Source organism: Leopardus geoffroyi, chromosome A3 (assembly GCF_018350155.1).
Source record: "Leopardus geoffroyi isolate Oge1 chromosome A3, O.geoffroyi_Oge1_pat1.0, whole genome shotgun sequence".
NCBI lineage: Eukaryota > Metazoa > Chordata > Mammalia > Carnivora > Felidae > Leopardus > Leopardus geoffroyi.
In genome coordinates this window covers 100210930-100235184 of record NC_059336.1, presented here as the reverse complement: position 1 = coordinate 100235184, position 24255 = coordinate 100210930, and the positions used below count along the sequence as shown (strand labels likewise).

Genomic DNA, 24255 nt, shown 5'->3' with positions numbered 1-24255 from the left:
GGTCCAGGGCCGGGGGCCGGAAGTCGGGGTGCGAAGCTCGCCAGGCGGGAGGGCGGCCGTTGGGGCCGTTGATTCGCGGCGGCTCCGACCCCAAGGCTCCAGATGGAATCGACGCCGGATCCCGGGCCGGGACTCTGCTGCAAGCCGGGCGGGCGTCTGGACATGAGCCACGGCTTCGTGCACCACATCCGACGGAACCAACTCGCCCGGTACCGCCCCGCCCCGCCGCCGCCACCCCCAGCCTAGCTTGGCCCGGCAGTCTCTGACTCCCGCTCGGCTCCCCGCAGGGACGACTATGACAAGAAGGTGAAACAAGCAGCCAAGGAGAAGGGGAGGAGGCGGCACACGCCGGCGCCGACGCGGCCCCGAAAGCCCGACCTGCAGGTGTACCTGCCGCGACACCGAGGTGAGGCCGCCCACCCCGCCTGCCTCCTCCAGCCCGCGCGCTCTTTCGGCCCCCAGCCCTTTGCCTTTATGCACTCTTTTCTTTAAATGGAAAAAAAAAAAAAAAAAACACACTTTTTATTCCCCAAGGCTCAGTTCATGTCGTCCCTTCCCGGAACCCCCACCTCGACGCTCCCCATTCTCCGCTCCCTGAATCTCCCTGAAAACAGGGAAGGCTCCATGGCCCCCAGTTAAGCATCACTATTACAGGAAATACATGGGAGCCGGCAAGAAGTTGTTTGTCTACTGGTTTGCCCACCTATACTTGAGAGTTCTCACTCCGTGACGGAGAGAAAGCTTGGCACAGCTGTACTTGACCAGGACATACTTGTGGAATGAAACTCAAAAGTCAGTATTTAAAATGGTTTTTTCTTTAAAGAAAAACAATAAAAGCCATTTCTCAAGCTTCCCAGATACCTAGAGATAACAGTACCTAACTTGGCACTAGATTTGTTTAGCATTACTAAATTTGTTTAGCGTTAGATCTTGGGTATGTTCATCGTTTAGTTTTCACGGGATATCATAAGTCGGAAACTATTATCATTTGTTTCACAGTCAGGAAAGAGGCACAGAGAGATTAAGTAACTTGCCCAAGATCTCAGAGCTAATAAATGGCAGAGCCTGTATTTGAACCCAGGCAGGGCTGTATCCACCTCTCCACTACTTTCCTGCGAAGGTACATTGTATATCTACTATGTGACGTACATTGTATATCTACTGTGTGTGTGACAAGACTGCTGGCCCCAGAGCAAGGATACAAAGGTAAAGGAAACTACTGATTGGCAGCACACTTGATACATGCACACACATACAGGGTCCATAGGAAGATTGGGACTTTTTTATGGTATGTTTTCATGTTTCATACATGTGGGCAGGGGCTCCAACAGCCCTCTCCTCTTCCCTCTCACTGTGATTCATCCCTCCAGATGGCTCTACCCACCCAAGCAATCCAGACTGTGAGGAATCCGGTGAAAGCAGCAGTAGTGGCAGCTCTGAGCCAGAGCCTTCTGGCCATCAGCTCTTCTGTTTAGAATATGAGGCAGACAGCGGAGAGGTCACCTCAGTTATCGTGTATCAGGTATGCCTCGTGGAAGCAGCTGCAGCCTGAAGGTCCTGGGCCATGCTAAAAATCACTGCCAGAGCCTGAGCCACTGTTTTCCTCAGGGCCAGTGGGAAGTGTCGGCTCCAGTTAGGAGCATAGACTGCTGGGTGATGTTTTGAGCACAACTCACGCCTGTCACACAGTGATTCTCAGCGGGCAACAGGGAGGGCATGTGGCCCCCAGGTGAAAATCACTATTACAGGGGACACCTGGGAAATGACAGGCACTGGCAAGAAGCTGTGAGTCAAATGGAGTGCTGTGAGAGTGTTGTCTAGGGACAGGGCAGGTCGCCTTTCCAGAAGAGGCCAGGCCCTGAGCTTCCCGACTCTTCCTCCACGTAGGACGATGATCCAGGAAGGGTGAGTGAGGAGGTGTCAGCACACACGCCTCTGGACCCACCCCTGCGAGAGGCCCTCAAGTTGCGCATCCAGGAGGAGATTGCAAAGCGCCAGAGCCGACATTGACCAGACTGAAGGCATTCTCACCAGGCTGGATTCACTGCCCAGGGAGCTCACTCCTGGTTTGGGGGTGCCAAGACCAGTTTGAACTGATCTCGAGACACACACACACACACACACCGACACACCACAAGCTGACACATCCATAGGAATAAGGTCTTGCAGGGACAAGCCTGGCCACCTCCTTTGCAGCCATTCTTTCTTGTATCTTGGCCCATTTGACCAGCCTAGTATTCTGGAATTCAAAAATTTTGTTTGGCTAGCTTGGTGTCCTGCAAGCAGAGATTCCAGGGAGAACTGAGGTTTATAATAGCTTGTGCTAACATGCTGCTTTCTTACTGAGGTCAGATGCCATAGGACACCTAGCTGCTGCACTCCACCCAGCTCACTGAACTGTGTTTGTTGCTTCATGGTTCCTTTGTTCCTAGCTTCTGCTCACTTCCATCCACGTTTTCCTAGGTCTTTTTTTTTTCAGCTGTTTCTTTGTTCTTTCCATTCTCTCCTCTTTTGGTCTCAGAATCCATGAGTTCCACCCTACCTCCCAATATGACTGTGCACCTCCCAACTGCTCAGGACTGTGGAGGTGGGGAGTTCTGCAGGTCTACCTTGTGGACAAGCTCTCCCACTTACTCTGATACCAGTGAAGTGGGAGATTTTCATTTTGCAGATTGCATGGCTTTTGCAGATTCCTCTCACACCCCCCTGCTTTGCACTGTCTAGATAGAGCTAGAAGATGATGGCAGAACTAAACTGCAGGGGTTCCCTGCAGCACAACCTGCCTTGGTTATGGCTACAGGATTCCAGTTTTCAGCCTCCCCAGCTGTGAACAGACCATCCTCTGCTCAGGCTAGAGAGGGATCAGCAAAACAAGCTTGAAACGACTCTCCCAATGTGATATAACAGTCTTGAATGTACATACAAAGGGAAATTCAACATAAGCAATAATTGCCTATTGGGAGCCGTAGTTGCAAAAAAGACGAAGAAGAAGAAGAGGAGGAGGAGGAGGAGGAGGAAGAAAAGGCCCAAAGGGCAGTAAAATGAGCCTCTTTCCTCTGCCCTTCCCCTGCCTCAGTCTTTTTCCTTTCCTATCTCCCAAGAGTATATAAACTGAGATCCTTAGACTAAAGATCCTAGAAATATCACTGCTTTCACCTCAGTAAACATTCTCCCTAATGCAGGGTTAGGTTGAGATCTGAGAAGTCCACAAGACATCCTGTGCACTGCAGTTCCAAGCCACTTCAGATTTCCAGCAACTGACCTGACCTCAGTGACTTGAAGTATGGGGTTTAAGTGAGCCCATGAACACTAAGACTTCTTGAAACCAAAGTCCCCCTGCCCCGGGGGTTTCTCTACATCAGGGTCTCAAGATTAGTCTGGCCTTTCCATCTCAGCAGCTTTTCTCTTAAAGGACACCTGAGGGCACTGTTGGTTTGTGCCCTACACCCCTGAAAATCTACCGCCTCAGGAATGGGGCAAGGCAGCTACTTAAACTACATCATTAGAATCTAGCAAGCCACAGCTTGCAGTACTGGAGGAATTCTGGGAAGGTGAGTGAGGTGGATAAGTTAGGCCAGGGACCAGAAGGTTCCTGACCCACAGAGCTGGCCTAAGGTTAAATGCCTTAACTTGCCAGTCCTGGGCTCGGTTCTACTTTCATAGGAGAAAGTCTGCCCTCTACTTAACTCAGCCTGGCTGGAAGTGCCTTTTGACTTCTAATGTTAACTACCCTCCAGAGCCTCCCAGGTCAGGGAGGCTGTGCCATACTCTGTCCCCAATCTTCCTGCAGCTCAGAGGACTGGGGATTTTAGTCTTCCAGCTCTTCAACTGACCTTCCTACTTGGACATAGGATTTCACTGGAACTGTTAGGCTTCCTAGTCTGGAAATACTTTTTGCATCTGTCTTCTCACAACTGGATGGCCTATTTCGTGGATTTATTACAGAATTTAGAAGCAAGACCAGAAGAAGAGGTTGGGGGCATGGCACCTGAAATTTTAGCCTCCATTCCTGTTTGTGAGAAGGGAAGTGTGTACCTATTGTGACCTTTTATGTGTTTGTCATGTAATCCTCACACTCTCAGGTAAGAGACTCACAGGAACTTCTTGTTTGTGAGCTTTTTTCTTGAGGCATTTTGCTTATCAAGTGCATATAAAATATTTTCCACCCAAGAAAGCATCCTAACTCTTAGCTAATTTAAGCAGCAGGACTAGAAACCACTAAGCCTGGTACTGAAATGAGAGGTTGTCCTCTAGGGGAGGCCTGTTGGTGATGCTGCTGCCACTGCTCCAGATGTGCCTGAAATGCTTCTCTGGTGATGGCCTTCTACCAGCTGACAGCCTTCTAGCTCAGGCTCTTTGCTTGTTGCCACCCCTCAGCGGGGCTCCACGATGGTACTGGCACCATCTAGTGTATTCACCAGACTTGCCTCCAGACATCTTCCGGCAGTTTTCAAAAATCAGTGCTTCGCCATCAAGGAGCATGTTCCAGAGCATTTCCCATGGGCTCTAGAGATGTCACAGAGAGGTCTGCCATGGCTATTTGGTACAGTGGCAACCATGTCGGACTAACTGGAGCTTTCTGGCAGGCTGCTTCAGAATCAATCCTAATTTGACTAGGTACTTTTTTGGCTGTCTAAAAAAAAAAGTCGGGGAGCCTCATAGACCTATCTCATGCCCATGAATGTTCTTACCGAGGGTAGGCCTTGGAGTTTAAGGGTTTGTGTTTCCTGGGCCATGATGGCTGATATTATAAGTAGAAGGAATCTGGAGTTTCTAGGGGCTTTCGGCTGTATAAGAGTAAACACTAGAGTTTGAGTTCTAGCCAGTTGGCAAGCATAGAAGTCTTTGAAGAATGTAATGCAAGAATGGAAAAGAAGAACGTAAAGCTTTTTGTACTGAGTGTAGGAGTCTGTGGAGCTTGGCCAGCCGGTAGGACCAATGTGGGCAATAACAAACACTTCTCCCTGTGGATGAGACTCTGAAAGGGGCATTCCACCTTCATGATCCACTCTGCAAGACACTGCCAACTAGAGATCAGCCCGTGGGGCTGGAAGAAATTGTTTGGGGTAGTGACTATCCAGCCTGCTGTGCATTTGCCAGGATGCGTGGATAGTAGAGTAGTGGATCCCCAGCCGGTTCCCAAGTGTAACTGAGGCCCTTGCATATAGGAAGAGGAAGGAGGACAATTCTCTTCCTACCTCTGAGCCTTCTGGGAGAATCAGCATGGAATGTTGACAATTATTTGAAACATTTTAAGCCCCCTCATTGAATTCCTGCCCTGTCCCTGAGAAATCAGATGGTCAAGACGCCATAGGCACGTACCCCAAATTTCTCCAGTAGTTAGAGTGACGCTAGAAGTAAAAACCTGAGTAAATGGCTCCTTTGCCTTCTCAGTGCCACCAGATGAGAGGTTGGTTGCTCAACTGGTTGAGTTGTGGTGTTAAATGTGTAACAAGCCATCTGTTCTTCTGTTTCCTCATTTCCAATGTTTCTGCTGTGTGGATGGATTAATGAAGTGAAGTGTGCAAATTATTTGAAAATCCTGGAAGAAAGGTACTTTTCAAAAACAGTATTCTTTTTGAGCAATAAACTTAACTATTTTTACAGCACTGTTTTTGCCAAGAGTTTTGAAATCGCTTGTGTACATAAGAGAAGTACAGATTAAATGCCTGCCCTAAAGTCATTCAGCACCACCAAATCAGCACTTGAAATCTCATCTCTTGCTTTGCCTTGACTATTTTAAGAACTGTCCTGGTTGGAGCATAACAACTAGACTCACGTAGCATTAAAGCTAGAAGGGACTATTAAAGATGTCTGGTCCCACTTGTTTTCTGATAAGTGACTCCTCCCTACCGACTACACACAAAGAGCCCTTCTGTCATAGGGAGTCCTGTCTTGGGGTAATTCTACTTTAGGGATTACTGAGATTGTCATATTAAGCCAAAATCTGTCTCGGTCACAGTTCTAGAGTGCTTGTCTTACCTCTACTTTACATTAGAACAGCCAGTTTAGGACCTAAGTAGCTTCTCAGGTCTTCCCATGATAACGGTTGGACAGCAACTCAAACCCAGCTCAACTGAGTGTAGTTAAGTGTTGACTAAGACTTGCAAAACTTCCAATGAGGTAGGAAATGCTGAGGTTTCACAGTACCGTTGGGCAGGTGAAAAGAAGGTGTCTGCTCCAATGGGAACACACCTGGACAGGAAGGTGGTGCTTCTCTGTGAATTAGCAAGAGGCACCTCTGTATTCTGGGGCACAGAACATGGCGGCCAGAAAGTGGACTGTATTTTATACCCCACTAGTCCATTCAGCCAGTGATTTCATTGTACAGTGATTTCTCTGCACAGCCATACTTATTGGCCCTGCTTTAACTACTTGTCCTGCTGCAATTCAGAAAAGGGCTCTCCCACAGATTTCCTGTTTCTATTTTTACCTTCCACTGGGTCAAAAAAAAAGGTTGCTCCTTCAAGCCCTTTCCCAGTATATCTCCATTTTCCCCACAGTACAGGGCCCCTGTTTCTGCACATTACCTTCGACTCACCAGTGCTGCCACACCTAAGCTTCCCCTGTTCCTGGCAGCCTGGGCCTCTGTTCCCTTTGGGTATGTGAAAAAGAAGTATTCCCACTCTTTTTATCATGAAAAGAATGTCCAGGAAGGCACCCTTGGCCTGTACATTTTGGTGAAGCCAATGGTAATTTATTCCCACGCTATCCTGTTTCCTCTTCCCAGATTGCTCTGGGTCTCCAGCCTGCCTCTCTTACCAACACCTGGCCATGTGTGACCATGGATATCCACTGGTCTCCGTGGCCTTGTTTCGAGTAAGCGCTCATCAGTCAGGAAACATGACACTGACAGTACTTTGTGTACTTGTACCTTGAAAATAAAAAGTATCTGGGGGCGCCTGGATGGGCCAGTCGGTTGGGCGTCCAACTTCAGCTCAGGTCATGATCTCAGCGGTCCCAAGTTCGAGCCCCGCATGGCGCTCTGTGCTGACAGCTCGGAGCCTGCAGCCTGTTTCGGATTCTGTGTCTCCTTCTCTGTCTCTGCCCTTCCCACACTCCTACTCTGTCTCTCTCAAAAATAAACATTAAAAAAAAAAAAAAGTATCTGATGAAAGTAGCCCTCCTCCAGGGTTTGCTGGGCGGAGGGGAAGCATAAGCCAAATCCAAGGCGCTTGAAACTTAACAGCCAAGGTTTTGTGCTCGCTTCTCCGCGGACCCACCTCGCCCAGAACAGAGAGGCAGGCCAGGCCACATTGAGGGAGGATCCCGAAGGTCTCACTGCCGGACAGTCCAGGCTGCAAAAATGTGCCCAGCGGCGAAGGGAGGCTTCCTCCAGCCTTGTACGCGATGGCAATCACAGCGATGCAGCCCCGGAGCTTCCCGCCTCCCGAAGCTTCCACCGCAGGAACAGGGTACGCGGGACTATCGGCATCTCGGAGTCAGAGCCTCCACCCGAGTCCCACGGCTCAGCCCTCGGCGCTCAGGTCCCCCGAAGTCGGGGCGCCATCCACGCTTGCACCGCAGCGCGGGCGCGGGGGCTCGGGAGTTGTAGTCTCCGGCCCGGCGCGGGGCGGCGCGGACTCCACGTCCCGGCGGGCGGCGCGGCGCTGCCCGGGCGACAGGGGCGGGGCCGCTCGGCCCTTTAAACCTTCCAGGGCTGCTCCGAGGGCCGCAGCCAGAGACCATACCAAGCGTGGCCGAGCAGGGAGAGGAGGCGGCGGGGCGCTCCAGGGAGGTGCGTACTGGGCCCCTGGGGAGGCTCGAGTCCCCGGCTCCCGGGGCGCTTTCCGTGCGCCCACGCGGGCGGGGGCCGAGCCGCGCTTCCTGCGCGAACCCACCTCTCCCCCGGGGCGCCGGCGGTCAGGTGGTTGCCTGCGCGTGGCTGCCGCTCTGCCGGGACCGGCACCCGCTCTCAGGCTCTCCTCGGCGCGGCCCCCTCGACTGCCCTAACCGCACCCTTCCCCCAGCCCGGTCCCGCAGGCGAGGGAGCGCGACTCCCTCCCCAGATGTTACGGCCCCGCCTGAGTGCCTGGGCCCACCGGTGGCTTTCGGGTGGAACGCGGAGGCCCCCGGGGGATGCCAGAAGGTGTCCACGTGTTGGCGTGGGCTCAGCCCAAAATGTAGGCCCTCAGAGCCCCAGCAGAAGCTGTGAATCAGGTGTTGACCACCTTCTGCCCACCACCGGCCTTGGCCAGTCACTGGACCCTGGACTTTGACCTGTCTCTCTCCACCAGGCCTGGGCCGCTGATGGTTTTGGCGAAGTACCCTAAGGTAGCTGGGCCGGCCCCCTCTTTCCCACCTACCTCTTGCCCTTCCCCCCACACCACCACCACCCTGGCTCCCCTCCCTCATGACCGCCTGGATCCTCCTTCCTGTCAGCTTGTCAGCATTCTCTATCACTGGCCTATGGACTGTGTGAGTAAATGGAGGGAAGGGGGAAGACAACGGGGGACAGAATGGGCCCATGCTGAGGAGGATAGGGCCCAGCCAGGACCCAACAGGAGCTTGATGGCACACACAGAGCCCCTTGTCCTGTGCAGGCTCTGGGGTGGTACCCAGGATCACTCTAGCTGTCTCCAAAGCCTGGCCTGGTGCCTGGGCACAGAGCTACTTCAGGCGAGCTGGCACCGCCGCTGTCCAGTATGACGACCCTGACATACTTCTAGCCAGGGACACCCCGAGGTCCTCTAGTTTGAGGCCATGCTATTCTGATGTGGTGTCAGTTCTCAGGCCACCCCATCTTGAGTCCCCAACAAGGACAATGAGGCTGAATGGGGCCAGAATCAAGAGAGAAGAGTCAGTAGGGGGGAAAGCTGGGCTGGGAGGGTCACGGGTGTGAGGTGACAGTTCTGCTCCCGCAGGTATGCCATGGCCGTGATGAACCGCCACGCATGCCCTGTGGAGAACTGGTATGGCGCACTCTGCAGACAGCCTCCCTCTAAAGCTCCCTTCATCTCTGCTCCCTCTTGGGTCGGGGCTGTTGTGAGCAAGCCAGTTGGAGACCCTGGCCCTCACTGCTCTTAGCTGACACTGGCAATGCCTGCCCCTCCCCAGGCATGACTTCAAGCCCATCCACCTATTTCCCACCATCCCTTCACCCCTTTGGCATCTGTCTCAGGCCAGTTCAGGGAGGTGGGCTCTCCTGCCCCTGCCAAGAGAATACTGGGAGGGTAGTCTCTGAGAAGCCGGAGGGTACAGGCTGGGAGAACCCCTTTCCCCCAGTCTACTCTCTGTCCTGCCTGCCAGGTCCTACAACGAGTCCTGCTCTCCTGACCCCGCTGAACAAGGGGGCCCCAAGACTTGCTGCACCCTGGATGATGTCCCCCTCATCAGGTAAGGCCTGGACTCTGGGCAGGTAAGGGAGACCCCAGCCCCTCAAACCCCTATCCCTGGGTCTCAGAAATACTAAGTATATTAAAAGCACTTAATAACAATACTACTTGCCAATCAGTGTGTGCCAGGCCCTGTGCTGAATGCTCTACGCGCAGAACACCGTTTAATCCTCCTGACATTGAGGCAGCTATCGTTCTCACTGTTTTATAGGCAAGGAAACAGACTGTTATGTCATCCGTCCAGGTCACACAGCTAGTAAGTGGAGGCACCTGGATTTAAGCTGAAGCCCTCTGATTGCCCAGCCCAGTTCTGGCCCAAGGAAAGCCAGACTGGCCGCAGACCTTGACAGTCTCAGGGAGTCCAAGGAGTCTTGGGCTCTGCCCAGCAATCCTGGGCACTCCCTTACCCATCACACACATGTGCTCTGCTTTGGGGGAGGGCCCAGCCTGCAGCCAGTTGTTTATAGAACACAACTGGCCCTTCTCCTAAATCAGTGGCTTGCTGCTAAGGAACAGGCACGGTTAAAGCAAGAGACAGATGGGCCAGAATGGGGGTGCTAGTGCTCCTGCTCCTCTCTCACTCTGTCCTTGCCCCCCCCCCCTCAGCAAGTGTGGCACATATCCCCCAGAGAGCTGCCTCTTCAGCCTCATTGGCAACATGGGTGCTTTCATGGGTGAGTTGTGCCCTCAGCCCCCCCTAGCCAGCCCAGCCCAATCCAACCCACTCCCCCACCCCCCTCCCAGAAGGGCCCAGGAAGCCCTTGCCTAGTGCAGCCCACCCCACCAAGGGCTAAGGCAAGAGGAGTCACGTCTCTCCTGTTCTTGAACAAGGGCCAAAGTGTCTCACACAGCCACCCTGCTGGCTGGAGGCTGAGGACACCCAGTTCACCACCTGCCCTTCTATTCCCTTTTGGCCCTCAGACCAGAGTGGGGGGCAGGGGCAGAGGCCGGGGCAGTTGGTGGGCTGGCTGGGCCAGGCTGGGGTGGGAGGAGAGCACCAGTGCTGGCCCCACCTGTGCTGTCTTCCCCCAGTGGCTCTGATCTGCCTGCTGCGCTACGGGCAGCTCCTGGAGCAGAGTCGTCATTCCTGGGTCAACACCACAACACTCATCACAGGCTGCACCAACGCTGCGGGCCTTGTGGTGGTCGGCAACTTCCAGGTGTGCCCGCCTGCCTGCCTCTTGAACTTTCATGCACGGGTGCCCTCAGTCCCCTGAAGGTTGCCCCAAGCTACAGAGACAGCCCTACAAGGCTGAGGGTGGGGATAGGGGGGGTCTGAGAGGGAAAGGGGATGGGGGTGGAGGAGGTAGGGCTGCTTCACAGATGGGTGCTCTCTCCGGACCAGGTGGATCATGCTAAGTCTCTGCACTACATCGGAACTGGTGTGGCCTTCTCCGCCGGGCTGCTCTTTGTCTGCCTGCACTGTGCCCTCTGCTACCACGGGGCCACCGCCCCCCAGGACCTGGCTATGGCCTACGTGCGGATTGTGCTGGCAGCCATCGCCTTTGTCACCCTGATCCTCAGTATCCTTCCAGGACAGGGCAGCCAGGAACTAATCCTCTAGCTCAGCCTTTCCCCACCCAAGACCCGGGGTGGGGGGGGGGGGGGGGGGGCATTGGGGGGTTGGGGGAGAGCTTGGTACACATATATCCAGAAAATACTGCCCAGTGTGGTTTCCTACTTACCCTCCCAGGAGGTGAGACCTGGCTCTTGGCCCCAGCCTAGTTATCTATCTAGGAAGGTAGGAGTGTCAACAGGCTTCCACACATCCTACTGAACATTTCCTTAGCCCCATTCCAGGTGCGGTCTTCTTTATGCATGAGAGCTCTCAGCTGCAGCATGGGGCAGCCCTGTGCGAGTGGGTGTTTGTCATTGACATCCTCATTTTCTACGGCACTTTCAGCTATGAGTTCGGAGCAGTGTCGTCAGAGACGCTGGTGGCTGCGCTGCAGCCTGCCCCTGGCCGGGCCGCCAAGTCCTCTGGGAGCGGTCGCACCTCCACTCACCTCACCTGTGCCCCCGAAAGCATCGCCATGATCTGAGGTCTGGGGAGGGTGGCCGGGCCAACCTCACCAGCTCCCCACCTCATAACTTTGCATTTATTTTGTACCAAAAATGGTTTTGAGAAAGTGTTGTCGGGATATAGGCTTCCTTGCTGCTGGAGCAGTGGCCATCCCACACCCACCCGTGCCACGGAGGAACAGGCCCGGCAGGTGCCTGGGCTGCACACGACCTACTCCCTTACTCTGCACTGTTGTTTTTATGTTCAAAGGTCACATATTCTTATTTCACCCAGCCAGCCCTTCAGGTGCCTTCTACTCCCCAGTGCCGAAGCCAAACCACTGGGGTTTCCTGCTGCAGGAATTGGGGGCTGGGAACAGCAAGGATAGAATTTGGGGTGGAGGGATAGGCACTCCTTAGACTGTGGGAAGGCCCACTTTGGGGCCCACTGAGCTGCACTGGGATTCTTCACTCTGCCCTTTTCTTTCTTTCGGGCAAATAACACAGCAGAACCATGTGGGTATTTTAGTACTTTTATATATATATACATATATATATATATCTATCTATATATATATATATATCTATTAAAAGAATTCTAATTTGCATGTTTGTAGTCTGTTCTGAAGAGTCAAGAGAGAGACTAACCCAGGATGGCTTTCCCTAGGCAAAGGATGGGCAAAATCTCCTGCCCCCAGAGAGAGTCCTGAGTGGCCACTGCTCTTTGAGAACAGGGCTGCCAAGAATAAAGACTGCCAGGTGCTATCCAAATACCCCTCAAGGGCCTGAAACCCTTTCCAGAACTTTAAACAGTCTAAAGAACTGACCTGATCCTTCTACTCAAGAGTGTGGCTTGAAGTTTGCTTCCTCAGTAGGTAATACTGGGGTGGGGCAGAGGCAGGGGCGGAGGGAATCCACCGAGCAGCTTCAAACTGATAGGAGCAGTTTTCACAATGAAGCTAAAGAAAGCCTGTGGGATTCCAAGATTTACTAAAAATTGCAGGGGAGAGAGATGTAGGCTCTCTTTTTTCTCTTTACCATCTGTAAGTAACTATTGGATGCCAGACCCTGACACATTTTGCTTTCCAACAATGAATGCACAGGCCCAAGCCCTGGCTGATCTAGTAGCCAGGTTTTTGACCTGGGCTCCACTTCTCAGGCCAGACTGAGCAGTGTGTACACTTAACAGGAAGGGACACACAGCCTGGTGCTTTCTGCGGTTCAGGACCACCTTCCCCAACAGCACTAGGGATCTCATGGAGGGTACGGAACCCCTGCCCAGGCTTGTGAGCAATGCAGTGCAGGGTGGGTAAAGAAAATTTTAATGAGGATTTGAGGTGCAAGAGAAAGATGTGGAGGACTGGTACTCAGCCCCAGGCACCTCATGTGTACATGGCTCCGTGGAGGTTCTCAAGTCGGTGCTTTTGCTGCTGCTTGCGAGCCTGAAGGAAAGAGAGCACAATGGGCATGAGCCATATGTGAAGGCCTGTGGGTGGAGCAATGGGACAGCTATCACGGAGCTATCACTGTTTTCAGGCTCCTAGCATGTGCATTGCCAAGGCTCTTGCCCCTCACCAGAGTCACCAGGAAGACGACAAGAGCCAAGGACCCTGAGGCCTACCCAGACCTGCTAAGGTAGGAAATGAGAACAAAAGGACAGCGACTGGGGGGCCCCATTACCACCCTCTCCACTTACCACCAGCCCCTACCTTATCTCGTCTATGTTCCTCGTAAGTGTCATCATCAGTGGGCAGCTCATGGCGGCACAAGGGGCAGGAATTTGTCTGAGGAAAGGAGGACAGTGTTCCAGCCCAAGTCTGGTATTCATAAGTTAATATTCGTCCCCTGCTCCCAATACCCACCCCTACCCCTCTCCCTTTTCTGATCCCCTAACAATTCATAAACAGAACTTGAAAGGCTTGAGAACTGGGCCCAGGGCAAGTGAGGGCTGAGAAAAAGGAAGTAGTACCTTGCTTAGCCAGGGCAGAATGCAGCTGGAATGGAAGAGGTGATGGCAAGGCATCTCAATGGCAGTCTCCTCCTCCTCAAATTCCAAAAGACACACGGGGCACTTGAGCTCTTTAGGAGGGAGTGCTGATCAGGAGAGCTGCTACAGGCCCTACCTCCCAGCTCCCACTCTTCAAGGACATTCTTGCCCCAACCTGACCTGGAAAACTGAAGGGCCAGACCAGTCTAGCTTGGGAGGGAGTGGGTCTGACAAACCTGCCCCAAACAGTGGAAAGAATTAGTGTTCTCACCGGCCTGAGAGCCCCTGATGACTCTCCTAGGAAGGTTCTCAACCACAGCTTTGGCAGCAGGTGGAGGCAGGTGATGTTCCCAATCTACTACCAACCCCAAGTCTTCAAAGTCCATCCTATTGAAAAGTGACCTGGGAAGAACGGCGCATGGTCAGAACCACAGAAAACCATACTTTCTCTTTGCCCCAACAGCCCACTAGGCATTATAGCAAATAAATGCCCTGCAGCTAGTACCCTGCAGAAGTGCTCACTAGATAAAAAGCACAGTGGGTAGTGGTTTACAGCTGCTATAAGACAACCCCAAGCATGCAAGCAGTTTAGTCCCATTTTACACATGAGGCAACAGGCTTAGAAGTTACTCAGGCTATGTAGGAATGACCGGGTAAAGCCAGATTCCCAGTGGCAGCGCTGGCTGCCGTGCTTGGTGTTCCTAACTAATGTACCTACTCACACCCACACGGCCCTTCCCTTACCCCCATCACCCATATTCTCCCTCACCTGCTACAACCGGCTGCCTTCCCGCTCCCTACTCCCCCTACGCTCCAGTTACAGTCTTTCCCACAATCTCTTTGCCCGGCCCGTCTATGGATGATCCAAATTATTGATCTCCCTCAAATCTCGTCTCTGGACTAACTCTCCAGATTACTCATCCTTCCTCCTCAGAATGGAGGCCCTATATAATCAGCCTTCTCCAGCCAGCCCCAGCCCAGAAACCTGCTGCCTGCGTCCCCACCTCCCAGCATCGCGTACCCACCTGGCGAGCTCCAGCAGCATATTGGTTCGGGCCTGCTGCTCGGAATCCAACGGCTCGCAGTCGTGTTCATCGAAATAGGACGCCATCGCAGCGGTGCTGTCTCACACAGCCCTCGAACCCCGCTGGACTGCGGCCCCGTGGCTCTGGCCAATAAATTGCCGAGCTGAGAGAGGAAGACCAATCAGAGCACCCGAAAGGCGGGAACAGAGGCTCGTTTGCCGCACTGAAAGCGGAAGTATTAATTCTGCCGCCTCTCGTTGGCTCGAGTAAGTCAGGTGACCAAAGGCTAAAGCCAATGGCAGGATCTGGGGCTGGTCAGGAAACGTCTGTTTTGGACTCCTAACCTGGGTTAGGTACGTGGGAGTGTCGCGTAATTCGCGTCCACAGAGCGGTGAAAAGGGAAGTGTCGAGGCTGTAGGGGGTCCTGAGTCCGCTCTGCGGTTCAGCGGGGTTAGGACGCACAGGTGTTAAAGGCCCTCCGAGAAAGGGAGGCGCTGGCCTAGGGGCTGAGGGTACTGCGAACCTGGAATCACCGCGTTTCCCGCTGCTCTGTCCGGCCCCGCCAGGTACTTCTGCACCTCCTGCACTCTAGCTGGTTCAGGAGTTGGCGCTTGATTCCTCCCATACCCACAAAACAAAAATTTCCTGTTCATTTCTTCTCTATTAGGCCCAATAAAGAGCAAAGCAAAACTTCCCAACCGAAAGAGGAAAGATCCCTGCCGGGAAATCTGGGACTTTACCGGCTCATGGGACTATGTGTGTGACCTTCAGCCCGTTGTTCAACTTCTCCCCTAGCTTCTGTAAAATCTTTGGCTTGGATTCAAAAGGTGGTTTGCATCCCTGGCTACCCATGAATATCCTGGAGGGAGAATGAGGGGTTGCAGCTTTAAGAGAAAATAACCCTGCGACAGATACCCTCAAAGATTCTGACTTAACAGATCTAGGCCCCATAAGGCGGCTGTGTAGGGCAGTGGCTAACGTGTGTGCCCAGGCATCCCACAAACTTGCGTTTAAATCTTAGCTCTGGTACTGATTGAGGCCTAGGGGTGGTGTTTTTAGAAGTTCTACAGGGGATTCTATTTATTTATTAATTTGTTTTTTTGTTTGTTTTTTTAAAAAAATTTTTTTTTCAACGTTTATTTATTTTTGGGACAGAGAGAGACAGAGCATGAACCGGGGAGGGGCAGAGAGAGAGGGAGACACAGAATCGGAAACAGGCTCCAGGCTCCGAGCCATCAGCCCAGAGCCTGATGCGGGGCTCGAACTCACTGACCGCGAGATCGTGACCTGGCTGAAGTCGGACGCTTAACCGACTGCGCCACCCAGGCGCCCCTGTTTGTTTGTTTTAAGTAGGCTGCACACCATCATGGGGCTTGAACTCACACAACCATGAGATCAAGAGTCGCATGCTCTACTGACTGAGCCAGCCAGCCGCCCCTCTACAGGTGATTCCTACTGTGAGGCTGGGCTGAGGACTACTGCACTAAATGATTTGGATGATAGCTACCATTTCTTTGGCATCTAGAACCATTACATTGATGGATGTTTTACACTCAGTATAAATAATCCTCATGATTGTTCTGGGAGTTAAGTATGTCCCTTTTTACATATGTAAAACCCAAGTCCCGGAAGTGGCTTGCCCAAATTCACGTGGCCTCTAAGTGGTTTTGCTGACCAACTGCAGGGCCAAGTGTTTTTCTCCATCTTTCTCAGGAAAAGAAGATGGTAATGAGCCCAATAGAAGTAACAAGCCCTGTGATGGGTAAAGCTCCACACAACTGTCAGGTTTGTTCTTATTTCTCTGTCAGTAGTCCTCACTCTGCCTAACAAGGAACTGCTTCTGTTACATACTTGACCCTGAATTTTCCTTCCACCCACACTTGAGTTTGAGAGGCAGTCAAGTAGCCAGGCAGAGATTTCCCAGCTTCCTCAGTCTTGGTAGGACCTTCTTTCCTTCTTCCATGGCCTTTACTCTTTCATCATCTTTCCTGTGACCCTGAAGGCACTGCCTGCTTGGCCCTGTGTGGCCATGGAGCTCTGAAAAGGCCAAATCCTTTCCTACAGGGCAAACCCTAGGCCGTCCCTTGTGACTGCGCACTGCTGCACCTTTGAAGCCCTTCCCTTTTTCACTGCTGTCTGCCTCATGTGTAATCAGGTGTCAAGCTTGAGGAAGAACATAGAGAAATTGAGCTGGGGAGGGGGGTGGGGTTCAGAGAGGGAAAAGCCTATCCAAAGGTGAGAGCCTTGTCATATAAACATCTTTGAAGTACTTTCTTCTCCTGGAGTCCTGTACTGAGTATCCTCAAGACATCAGAAAAATAATAGATTTCATTCCTAGGGAAACAGGCTCAGAGGGTGCTGGTTGAAGGGTCAGGTTTGAGAACCACTCTGTCTTTCCACCTGCACTCCAGAAGGATCTGTCTGGGTAGGGCTGAATCAAGTATGGAAGGGAAAGGAGAGGGGCCATCTCCCAGGGATAAAGTCCCTTGGACGGTAGACTTTCTAAGCAACCCCAGGAGTGTAGGCAACCTGGAGAGCTTCAGACATACACACACACAGACACTCCAGCTTTTAGCCAAACAGCAGCTTTTAACCAAACAGCAGCTTTTACTGAGCTCCAGGTGGGGCTGGCCTGGCATGGCCAGTGCAGCAGGCTGCCCTCAAGGGCCAGTCTGTGGCGTGACAGGAGATGCAAAGGTGCACACATCAGGGATGCTCTTCAGCACTCAGTTGGGTGGCTCAGGTGGGAGCAAACACCAGGGTTCTCTGGAGACCAGAACCAGCCAGTATGGTCATCGGCCTCTCCTCAGGCCCAGCTGGGTCAGTCCCCAGGCCCTGAGGCAGCGCCTGCGTCCTGGGCCTGTGGGGCACTGCTGCCCTCACTGCTCTGTGGGAGAAAGATGGCCAGGAGCACAATCAGGATGACGAGCAGGCCGCCACCCACCACCAGCCCCAAGTAGATCCGGCATCGGATGTTCTCCCAGCTCTTCTTCTGGGCCAGGGTCTTGGTTGTCTTGCTGAAGGCTGAGCTCTGTGGACATCGCCAGACACAGGGTGGGAGTTAGTGGTTCCCCTAGAGATCCAGGGCCACGGTCTCCCAACCTCACCTCCCCAAAAGGGCCTAGTCTCCTTCTGCATCTTCCCAGCCTGTCTGCTCCCCTTCTCCACATAGCCTGCCCTGGAATCCTCCCAGCCTGACTCTTGGTCTCAGACACTGGTGTAGCCCTTGACTCACAGCCCTACAGACTCACCCCCAGTTAACAATACCAGCCCTTTACAAAGCTCCACAGCTCCATACGAAGGACTTCTTACTTCATGAGGCCTACCTGGAGCATATCTAGGCTAAAGGTGCCTCAGCAAACTCACAGGCCTCACACTGCCCCACAGGCAAGCCTCAGACCCCACCAAGGAGACCCTGAGCACAGCCTGAGAACTTTCTCTCTGAGGACCCCTTCTGGCCTCTCCCTCCCCCATCCCTGCTTCCCCAGGCCTCACACCATGTCCAGGAGTTGGTCAGAACGCTGCTCCAGCTCTGCCAGTTTTCCATCGCGCTCCAGGACCTTGTCGAAGTTGTTGAGCATGATTTCCGTCACCTCGTCTGCCTGCCGCTGGCACCGTTCCAACTCTTTCCCTGCCTGGGCGCCAAGCCCAAGGTCAGAACTGCAGGAGGCCCCCACCTGATCCTGAGACCTAGCGGCCTCCTTGCCCCGACTGTGTGTGGGGTGGGGATGATGTATGGATAGGGTAACAGCATCTTACATGCAAGGGTATGATATGTACAGAGGGAAGGACCAGTCTCCTGAGTGTGTGTGGCTTGCCTCTGCTCTCACAGCTTCTTCTCCTTGCCCATCAAGGCAGGTCCTAGGTCAGCCTTGGCTTTCAGCATCTCAGCATCCTCTAAGATGCCTCAGGATGGAAACCTCCCAGAATCTCACCCTCCCACAAAGCAGGTACTTTGCTCACCCGCTCTAGGATGGCCTCTCCTCAATGTGTACCTGCCCTGTGGCTTCCCACTGGCCTAAGGAAGCACCAAAGAAGAGGGCACCAAGCTACATGGCTAGAAGCCAGACGGGGAGGAGATCTACCCCCACGGGGCTAGGAAGGTCACTTCAGACCACCACACATCATAGGTTCTGCCTAACCCCACGGACACACACAGAGAAACAAACTGGGAAGATCAACCCTCCCTTTGACTGGTCAGGCCACTTCTGCCTCCTGGGATGACCCTGCTCCTGTATCAGTGCTCAAAACTGATTCCCTGTCTGCCTGGGAACCTCAGCCTCCCTGGCCTTTGGCCTTAGCCTTCCAGCCACCCACTGTCTTCACTAGGGTCCAACTCACTGAGATGAGACCTACTCTTAGACTTCTCAGCTTGGGCAGCAACCACACCAGACAGAAGAACCCAGGTAATTTCAGAGGAAGGCAGATGCAGGGTTCAAGTGGGGAGGTGGCGGGGGGCTGAGAGAACAGGAGAGAGGAAGAGAGCATGCATCACAAGCAAGAAAGGGACTGGGCTTTGGACACACGCAACTGAGTGAGATCTAGGGCAGGAGGCCCCAGTAAAAGCTGGAAGTCCAGGAGCAGGTCCAGGGACATGTCAGGGAGATGAATACCAGCAGATTAACAAACCACAGCAACTCCCTTCTCCCAGCCTAGTTCCCCCACAGCCCGTCCCTGTTCTCATCTCCTCCCCACAGAGCACTAGCCAAGCTCCCTTTCCTGCCAGACCATATTGCCCATTGTCTGCAGCAGACATTTTGGCACTTGACTGAATTCCACTTAAAACCAGAGAAAGGGGAGGGATCCGGTGTTCACGGAGAGCTACTCCTACTCAGGCAAGAATCCGCATTCAGGATCCTTGCAGCTGTCTTGCACACAACCTCCAAGCATTCCCAGTACATGAGTCCTATCTTCCCAGCTGGACCACAGGCCCCAGGGGGAAGGGCTACCTCTGTCTGCCCCCCATCCTGGTGGCCTGGGGGGGCCAGCACAGTGCTGACCATTGCAAGGACTCATTGAGCGGGTCATCGCATTGTAGCCTATCCAAGAGCAGCTCTTAGTCTCAAGAGATGTTTTCCCAGTGTGTTTATCTAGCCCAGCAGGAGTTTCATGGGGCAGGCATCTGAAACCCAAGTAGGTCAATATTTACCCATGAGCTTAGAAAAGCAACCTGCTTGGAGAGGGGGCAGGCAAACTATGACAGAGGGGTGCACTCACAGGCTGGGGGAGCAGAAACTGGGGAACAAAGCAATAATGCAGAGAGCAGGGAAGCTGCCCCCATCGCTAACTTTTCCCCAGTAATCATCACCACTCTTATTACTACCACGTTAGTCAACAAGCTCACATAGTTCGCATTCACATGGCACAAGTCATCCCCCCATTCATAACAGCCCAAGGCAAAAACTTGAGAATGGACAAAGATCCGAAATGACAATCACTGCTAGAGGTTGGTGGGATGCTGAATATGACTGTGTTTCTACTCTGAAAACTCCAGCTATTATTCTCTTATTCTCCAACGTGGGGTGACATTGGGTCACATTCCCCAAGAGAGTTGGCTGTGCTTCCTGCTGCAATCTGCAGCCTCCTCCCCCCACTGCGAAGCCAGGCCTGTCCGGAGCCAAGGTGGGACCAGGCCTAAAAGAACACATTCGCTCCAGGGAACACAGAGGCCCTGGGCTCAAGTCCCTCCTTGGGACCCCTCCTGGGTCCTCTCTCAACTAGCAAAAAAAGGACACTGTATGCATAGGTCCCTACTGGCACAGTGAGAAATAACCACAGAATGTGGAAGGAGGTAAGGGACCAGAGGGCAGGGCCACACTACACCTGCCACAGTGAACTCAACATAGTGCCTGGCACACAGTGGACACGCGGAAAAAAATTTCTGAATGAATTGTGCGTGTTCTTAAGAAGCCCACTATAGACTGAGGGAAAGAGACATATAGGACATCATGAGAGAAGAGTGAAGGGCTGTGCTGTGAGATACACATACCCAGTGTTGGAGCCTCCCTCAGAGAGTGGATTCCTGTGAACTGAGACAGACCGGGTGGATGAGCCCTTGCAGGATGGGGTGGAGTTGGGGCATTCAGGCAAAGACACACCAGGCAGAGGGTAAGGGCGGAGGGGGGCAGGGTGGGGCCCGAGAACACACGCAGTAAAAGTCAAGAAGGGGACAGTCACTTGGAGGAACAGAACACAACCTAGTGTAGACTTCTGAGCCAAGTGGGGGACACTGGAGAGGGGCTTCAGAATAATTTCTCTATTGGTGGTAGACGGCAGTGAGAAAACTCCCAGGCAGAGAGAACAGCCAGAAGAGGTGGACAAATGCCACCAGCAGGGGTGTGGGGTTGCCAGGTAGTGGGGAGCAAAGAGCACAGAGAGGAAGGATGGGTGGGAGGGGCACTTGCCAGCCCTGCTTGGGGTCTGCAGGGCTGAGGCTGTGCAGTGGAGGGGGAGCATCAGCATGGTTGGTAGACAGGGGGTGGCAGTTACACAGGAAATGTTCTTGATAGACCGTTAGCCCTCTGTACAGAATATCCTGCCTTCAACCCTCAAACATCTCCGGTTTCTCCAGGCCAAATACCCTAGGTGCCTCTGAAAACAAAGCTTTCCCAAACCTCCCTGTCGTAACTCTCCCGTCTCCTTTCTTTCTTGGCTAGTGCCCAAGAACCCCTATTCCAGCTGTCACCGTTGTTCTAGTCAGAGGACTGGGGCAGCAAAGGGGTATATCAGCTCCTTCCTAGGTCAGCACTTACCTGAGCTGAGAGTTAAGAACGAGGGCTCAGCATTGCAGCCCCGGGTTCCTTCAAATCTTGCCTCTGCCACTCGTCCACTACATGACCTTTCTGATCCTCCACTGCCTCATCCGTAAAGTGGTGACAGGAATAATATCTACCATAATGTTAGCTAGGGCCCGTGACATGTTACGAACAAAGTGCTTGTCATGATACCTGTCGCATACTAAGTGCTCGATAAACAAGAGCTATTGTCATTAATGGAGCCCAATCTTCCCTCACTGATGTTTTTTTTTTTCTTAGCAGTCAGATCTCAAGAACTACACAATATGTGTGATCATTAAAACCTCTTAGATATTTTTACAAAATACATAGCCAAGCAAGTTCTTCCTTATTGCAAATCTGTGTGCTTAATTGTCTCTAACTTTACAGGGGCCTTTGATAACCTGCATCGAGTATTTCCATCAAGCGCTACAGGCTGCTAAGAAGGCTGTACATCCTGACAGTAATAACGGCCACCATTCAATGGACACAGAGCTAAGCACTGCCTGCTGTTTGTCCTCCTTATCTTATTTAATCCTCACAACCCACTGAAGGCATGCTGTTATCCCAGTTTTATAAGAAACTGAGGCTCAGAGGGGTTAAACCATCTGTCCAAGGTCACAGAGGCAGTAAGTAGACGATCTGGGAGTTGAACCAATACACTGTAAACTCCAAGAATCACATTCTTAACCACTGTGCTAAAGTGAATGCAAGTACAGGGAGGTCAAATACTTTAGCTGGCTAGTAAAGACTCCCCAGACCTTCTGATGCTGCCAGTTCCACTGGTGTGCACACGAGGGAAGCCCATGGTTCAAAACCCACGTTCACTGGACAGTGCATACGAGAGGACCATCCAGAAGATGAATGAATTCAAGCTCTTACCCATTCAGTTGTCATCTTTCCCATCACTCTTTGTTCCTGCTCTATCACCTATACCTGCCACCATGACAGGCACAGAAGAAATGCCCAAGAAATACTTGTTGATTGAATGAATCAGAGGAGGACAAGGAAGAAAGACCAAGGAGGGAAGGGGGTGGAAGAAGGAAGGGAAAGGGCTAGGGGCAGAGAAAGGGGCAAGACTGAAAGAAACAGAGGGATGGGGCCAGGAGACGGGTAGGGGAGAAAGGTCAATGTACCTTCCCTGGGCTCTGATTCACTATTTGCCTCAGATGAGCCTATGAGAGTGCCAGAGTTTTCCAGTACCCCTCAGTAAATTATCCTAGCCTCAGCCTTCATTTCAGGAGTTTCCTCTTCTCCCCAAGTGCTAGAGGCCAACTGGAAGCCCACCCCTAGCCCTGGCTGATCCCTTGCCCTGCATGCTAGGAAGTGGGCTCTGAGCTCTGTCCCATTCTTGGAGCCTCCCTCAGTTTCCTGGCGTGACCTTAGAGCTCAGTGCAACCTTCCTGCCCCACTTCCTCTTCCTGCCTCCAGTTCCCTAGAGATGAGGCCATCCAGGCATCATAACCCCCAGCCAGGCCACATCCATCACACCTCTGCCAGCTTCTCCAGGGCAGAATCTTAAAGCACCGAGCCTGCTTCCTGCCCAGCCCATCTTCCCAGGAGTCCAGGGGACAGAGGAAGCAACTGGCACCACCTGTTCCTGACACCTTTGCCTCATAGCTGGCAAGTGGGGACACAGGCCAGAGTCTGCAGCAGGAGTGGGGGATGACTCACCTCCAGAATGTGTCCCTAGTCAAAGGTTAGGAGTCAGGCCTGTGCCACACTCTGGTAACTTCAGTGGAACTTTCATGGTAAACATCTCCCTTGATCTTTCCCCAGGGGAAGGAGTGTGCCCTCCAACACCCTGCCATGGGGCTGGCAGAGCCTCTGGCAGCCCATCTGCTCAGGTTTCCAACTCCCAGGCCACACTTGGCTCTTCGCAGCTCCAGGAAAGGCTGAAGAGGTCATCACATTACCTACCACTTCTCAGGAGAGGGTTCTGAGTGCCAGGCAGGGCTCTGCCATTGGATCTCCCTTAACCTCACAAGGACCGGCAAGGCGGGTATTGCTGACCCCACTTCACAGATGCGGAAAAGGAGGCTCAGGAAGGTTAAGTGACTTGCCCGGGCTCACAGAGCCAGCCGGTAAGTGGCCACGACCAGGATCTCAGCCTGGAGTCTGACTCCGTAACCGCAAGGCTCAGGGAAGGGGGGAGCCCGAGTCGCGCTCACTGCGCCAAGGCGGCCAAACTTTCTCTCCCCAGCCCGCGCGCCCCCAGTGGAGGCTCTGGCCCCCATCCTGCTCCTGGCGGTGGCCACCTCACCGGGGGACCGGCGCGGATCCCGGAGGTCGCCTCCCACCTCGGACTTCAGACTCCGGCCTCCCACCCACACGTCGCCCATTGCCTCCCTGCGCGGTCGGCTCCGCCCCGCCCGGGGCCCTCACCATCGCTGCTGCCGCCGCTGGGCCGGCTCCCGCTCCTCTGTCGCCGAGCGGCCGCGGTGCCACACACCCGGGAGGAAGCGGAGGGGCGGGGCCGCGGCCGCGGGGGCGGGGGGCGCGCCTGCCCCGAGCCCGCACCCGGGCCAACGAAAAGCGAAAGCTGCAGGCGTCCGGCCCAGCTTCGCCTGGCTCCCCAGCCCCCGGAACCGGGCGCCTGCGCCTGAGCAGCCCGGGGCTCGTTCTGCGCTCGGCGCCCCCACACGTCGGGGGGCCCAGTGAAGTGGGCTCTGGAGACAGGCATCGCCCGCAACAAGCAACCGTCCCAGTGCCACGGCGATGGCGCTGTGCTAGAGACGACGCGGACCGCCAGCCAGGCGGGGTCTCTGCCACCTCGGTGAATGCATGCCACCGGTACCCAAAAACCGACTCCGCAAGAAAGTTTTGGAACGAAAGAAAGTTTATTCACAATCAACATTGTGAATGCACTACCTACCACTGAATTGTCTACTTTGAAACGGCACCGCTGTGTGTTACAATTGTACGTACACGTATACACTGTATGTTGTGTGAATGGCGCCTCGCTTAAAAAAGAAAACGGACCCCCATGAAGAAGGTGCTAGTTCTGGCTTTTCTGTATTTCCCTCTTCACCACAAGGGCAGCTGCAGCCCTGCCCTCATATGACCCTGCTCCTCCATCGGAAGATGGGCGAGGCCACCCCTCCAGAGCCTTCCTGACTCTACCCGTTCTCGCC

The 24255-nt window shown here is 53.5% G+C and overlaps 4 protein-coding genes and 1 long non-coding RNA gene across 13 annotated transcripts; 3 read left to right on the top strand and 2 right to left on the bottom strand.

Annotated features, from left to right (window-relative positions):
• On the top strand, positions 1-5609 carry CA3H2orf68 (chromosome A3 C2orf68 homolog). The gene is made up of 4 exons (XM_045446712.1): positions 1-209; positions 288-406; positions 1371-1522; positions 1888-5609. Exons 1-4 carry the CDS (start codon positions 103-105, stop codon positions 2008-2010), a joined length of 501 nt encoding a protein of 166 aa, XP_045302668.1. The 5' UTR covers positions 1-102; the 3' UTR covers positions 2011-5609.
• A 2009-nt stretch (positions 5610-7618) lies between these two features.
• On the top strand, positions 7619-11944 carry TMEM150A (transmembrane protein 150A). Of its 4 annotated transcripts, none has more exons than XM_045446710.1 (8): positions 7619-7738; positions 8238-8274; positions 8865-8912; positions 9250-9336; positions 9942-10009; positions 10368-10495; positions 10681-10858; positions 11136-11944. In XM_045446710.1, exons 3-8 carry the CDS (start codon positions 8872-8874, stop codon positions 11375-11377), a joined length of 744 nt encoding a protein of 247 aa, XP_045302666.1. In that variant the 5' UTR covers positions 7619-7738; positions 8238-8274; positions 8865-8871; the 3' UTR covers positions 11378-11944. The 4 variants fall into 4 exon arrangements, with proteins under 4 accessions (XP_045302666.1, XP_045302664.1, XP_045302667.1 ...); XM_045446708.1 differs by having other exon boundaries at positions 7620-7738; positions 8238-8418; XM_045446711.1 differs by lacking the exon at positions 7619-7738 and adding an exon at positions 7763-8160.
• Positions 11945-12309: 365 nt separating this feature from the next.
• RNF181 (ring finger protein 181) lies at positions 12310-14487 on the bottom strand. The gene is made up of 5 exons (XM_045446719.1): positions 14349-14487; positions 13595-13725; positions 13306-13415; positions 13046-13120; positions 12310-12778 (listed from the first exon to the last, which is right to left on the bottom strand). The coding sequence occupies exons 1-5, from the start codon at positions 14432-14434 to the stop codon at positions 12719-12721; spliced, it is 462 nt and encodes a 153-aa protein (XP_045302675.1). The 5' UTR covers positions 14435-14487; the 3' UTR covers positions 12310-12718.
• On the top strand, positions 14468-23626 carry LOC123581060. 4 transcript variants are annotated; one of them, XR_006703574.1, is made up of 5 exons: positions 14471-14914; positions 15016-15175; positions 15702-16133; positions 21512-21750; positions 22901-23626. It is a non-coding gene; the product is annotated as an uncharacterized LOC123581060 (long non-coding RNA). The 4 variants fall into 4 exon arrangements; XR_006703575.1 differs by lacking the exon at positions 15016-15175 and having other exon boundaries at positions 14475-14914; positions 15699-16133; XR_006703573.1 differs by lacking the exon at positions 15016-15175 and having other exon boundaries at positions 14479-14914.
• VAMP5 (vesicle associated membrane protein 5) lies at positions 16918-23613 on the bottom strand. Of its 3 annotated transcripts, none has more exons than XM_045446714.1 (3): positions 23507-23613; positions 17846-17983; positions 16918-17379 (listed from the first exon to the last, which is right to left on the bottom strand). In XM_045446714.1, exons 1-3 carry the CDS (start codon positions 23507-23509, stop codon positions 17170-17172), a joined length of 351 nt encoding a protein of 116 aa, XP_045302670.1. In that variant the 5' UTR covers positions 23510-23613; the 3' UTR covers positions 16918-17169. The 3 variants fall into 3 exon arrangements, with proteins under 3 accessions (XP_045302670.1, XP_045302671.1, XP_045302669.1); XM_045446715.1 differs by lacking the exon at positions 23507-23613 and adding an exon at positions 22796-22949; XM_045446713.1 differs by lacking the exon at positions 23507-23613 and adding an exon at positions 18705-20141.
• Positions 23627-24255: the final 629 nt, after the last annotated feature.

What these genes read in the sequence shown, in the direction of transcription:
- VAMP5 (XM_045446713.1), bottom strand. Translation starts at nt 18,836, where the DNA reads ATGCTCTCTTCCTCTCTCCTGTTCTCTCAGCCCCCCGCCACCTCCCCA. An exon ending in CCAAGCTGAGAAGTCTAAGA is followed by an intron (nt 17,984 to 18,704) that starts GTAGGTCTCATC and finishes CTTGGCGCCCAG; the next exon opens with GCAGGGAAAGAGTTGGAACG. An exon ending in CTGACCAACTCCTGGACATG is followed by an intron (nt 17,380 to 17,845) that starts GTGTGAGGCCTG and finishes CGATGTCCACAG; the next exon opens with AGCTCAGCCTTCAGCAAGAC.
- TMEM150A (XM_045446708.1), top strand. Translation starts at nt 8,354, where the DNA reads ATGACCGCCTGGATCCTCCTTCCTGTCAGCTTGTCAGCATTCTCTATC. An exon ending in GATGATGTCCCCCTCATCAG is followed by an intron (nt 9,337 to 9,941) that starts GTAAGGCCTGGA and finishes CCCCCCCCTCAG; the next exon opens with CAAGTGTGGCACATATCCCC. An exon ending in CAACATGGGTGCTTTCATGG is followed by an intron (nt 10,010 to 10,367) that starts GTGAGTTGTGCC and finishes GTCTTCCCCCAG; the next exon opens with TGGCTCTGATCTGCCTGCTG.
- CA3H2orf68 (XM_045446712.1), top strand. Translation starts at nt 103, where the DNA reads ATGGAATCGACGCCGGATCCCGGGCCGGGACTCTGCTGCAAGCCGGGC. An exon ending in GTACCTGCCGCGACACCGAG is followed by an intron (nt 407 to 1,370) that starts GTGAGGCCGCCC and finishes TCATCCCTCCAG; the next exon opens with ATGGCTCTACCCACCCAAGC. An exon ending in CCTCAGTTATCGTGTATCAG is followed by an intron (nt 1,523 to 1,887) that starts GTATGCCTCGTG and finishes TCCTCCACGTAG; the next exon opens with GACGATGATCCAGGAAGGGT.
- RNF181 (XM_045446719.1), bottom strand. Translation starts at nt 14,434, where the DNA reads ATGGCGTCCTATTTCGATGAACACGACTGCGAGCCGTTGGATTCCGAG. An exon ending in ATGCTGCTGGAGCTCGCCAG is followed by an intron (nt 13,726 to 14,348) that starts GTGGGTACGCGA and finishes CGTTCTTCCCAG; the next exon opens with GTCACTTTTCAATAGGATGG. An exon ending in AGGAACATAGACGAGATAAG is followed by an intron (nt 12,779 to 13,045) that starts GTAGGGGCTGGT and finishes TCTTTCCTTCAG; the next exon opens with GCTCGCAAGCAGCAGCAAAA.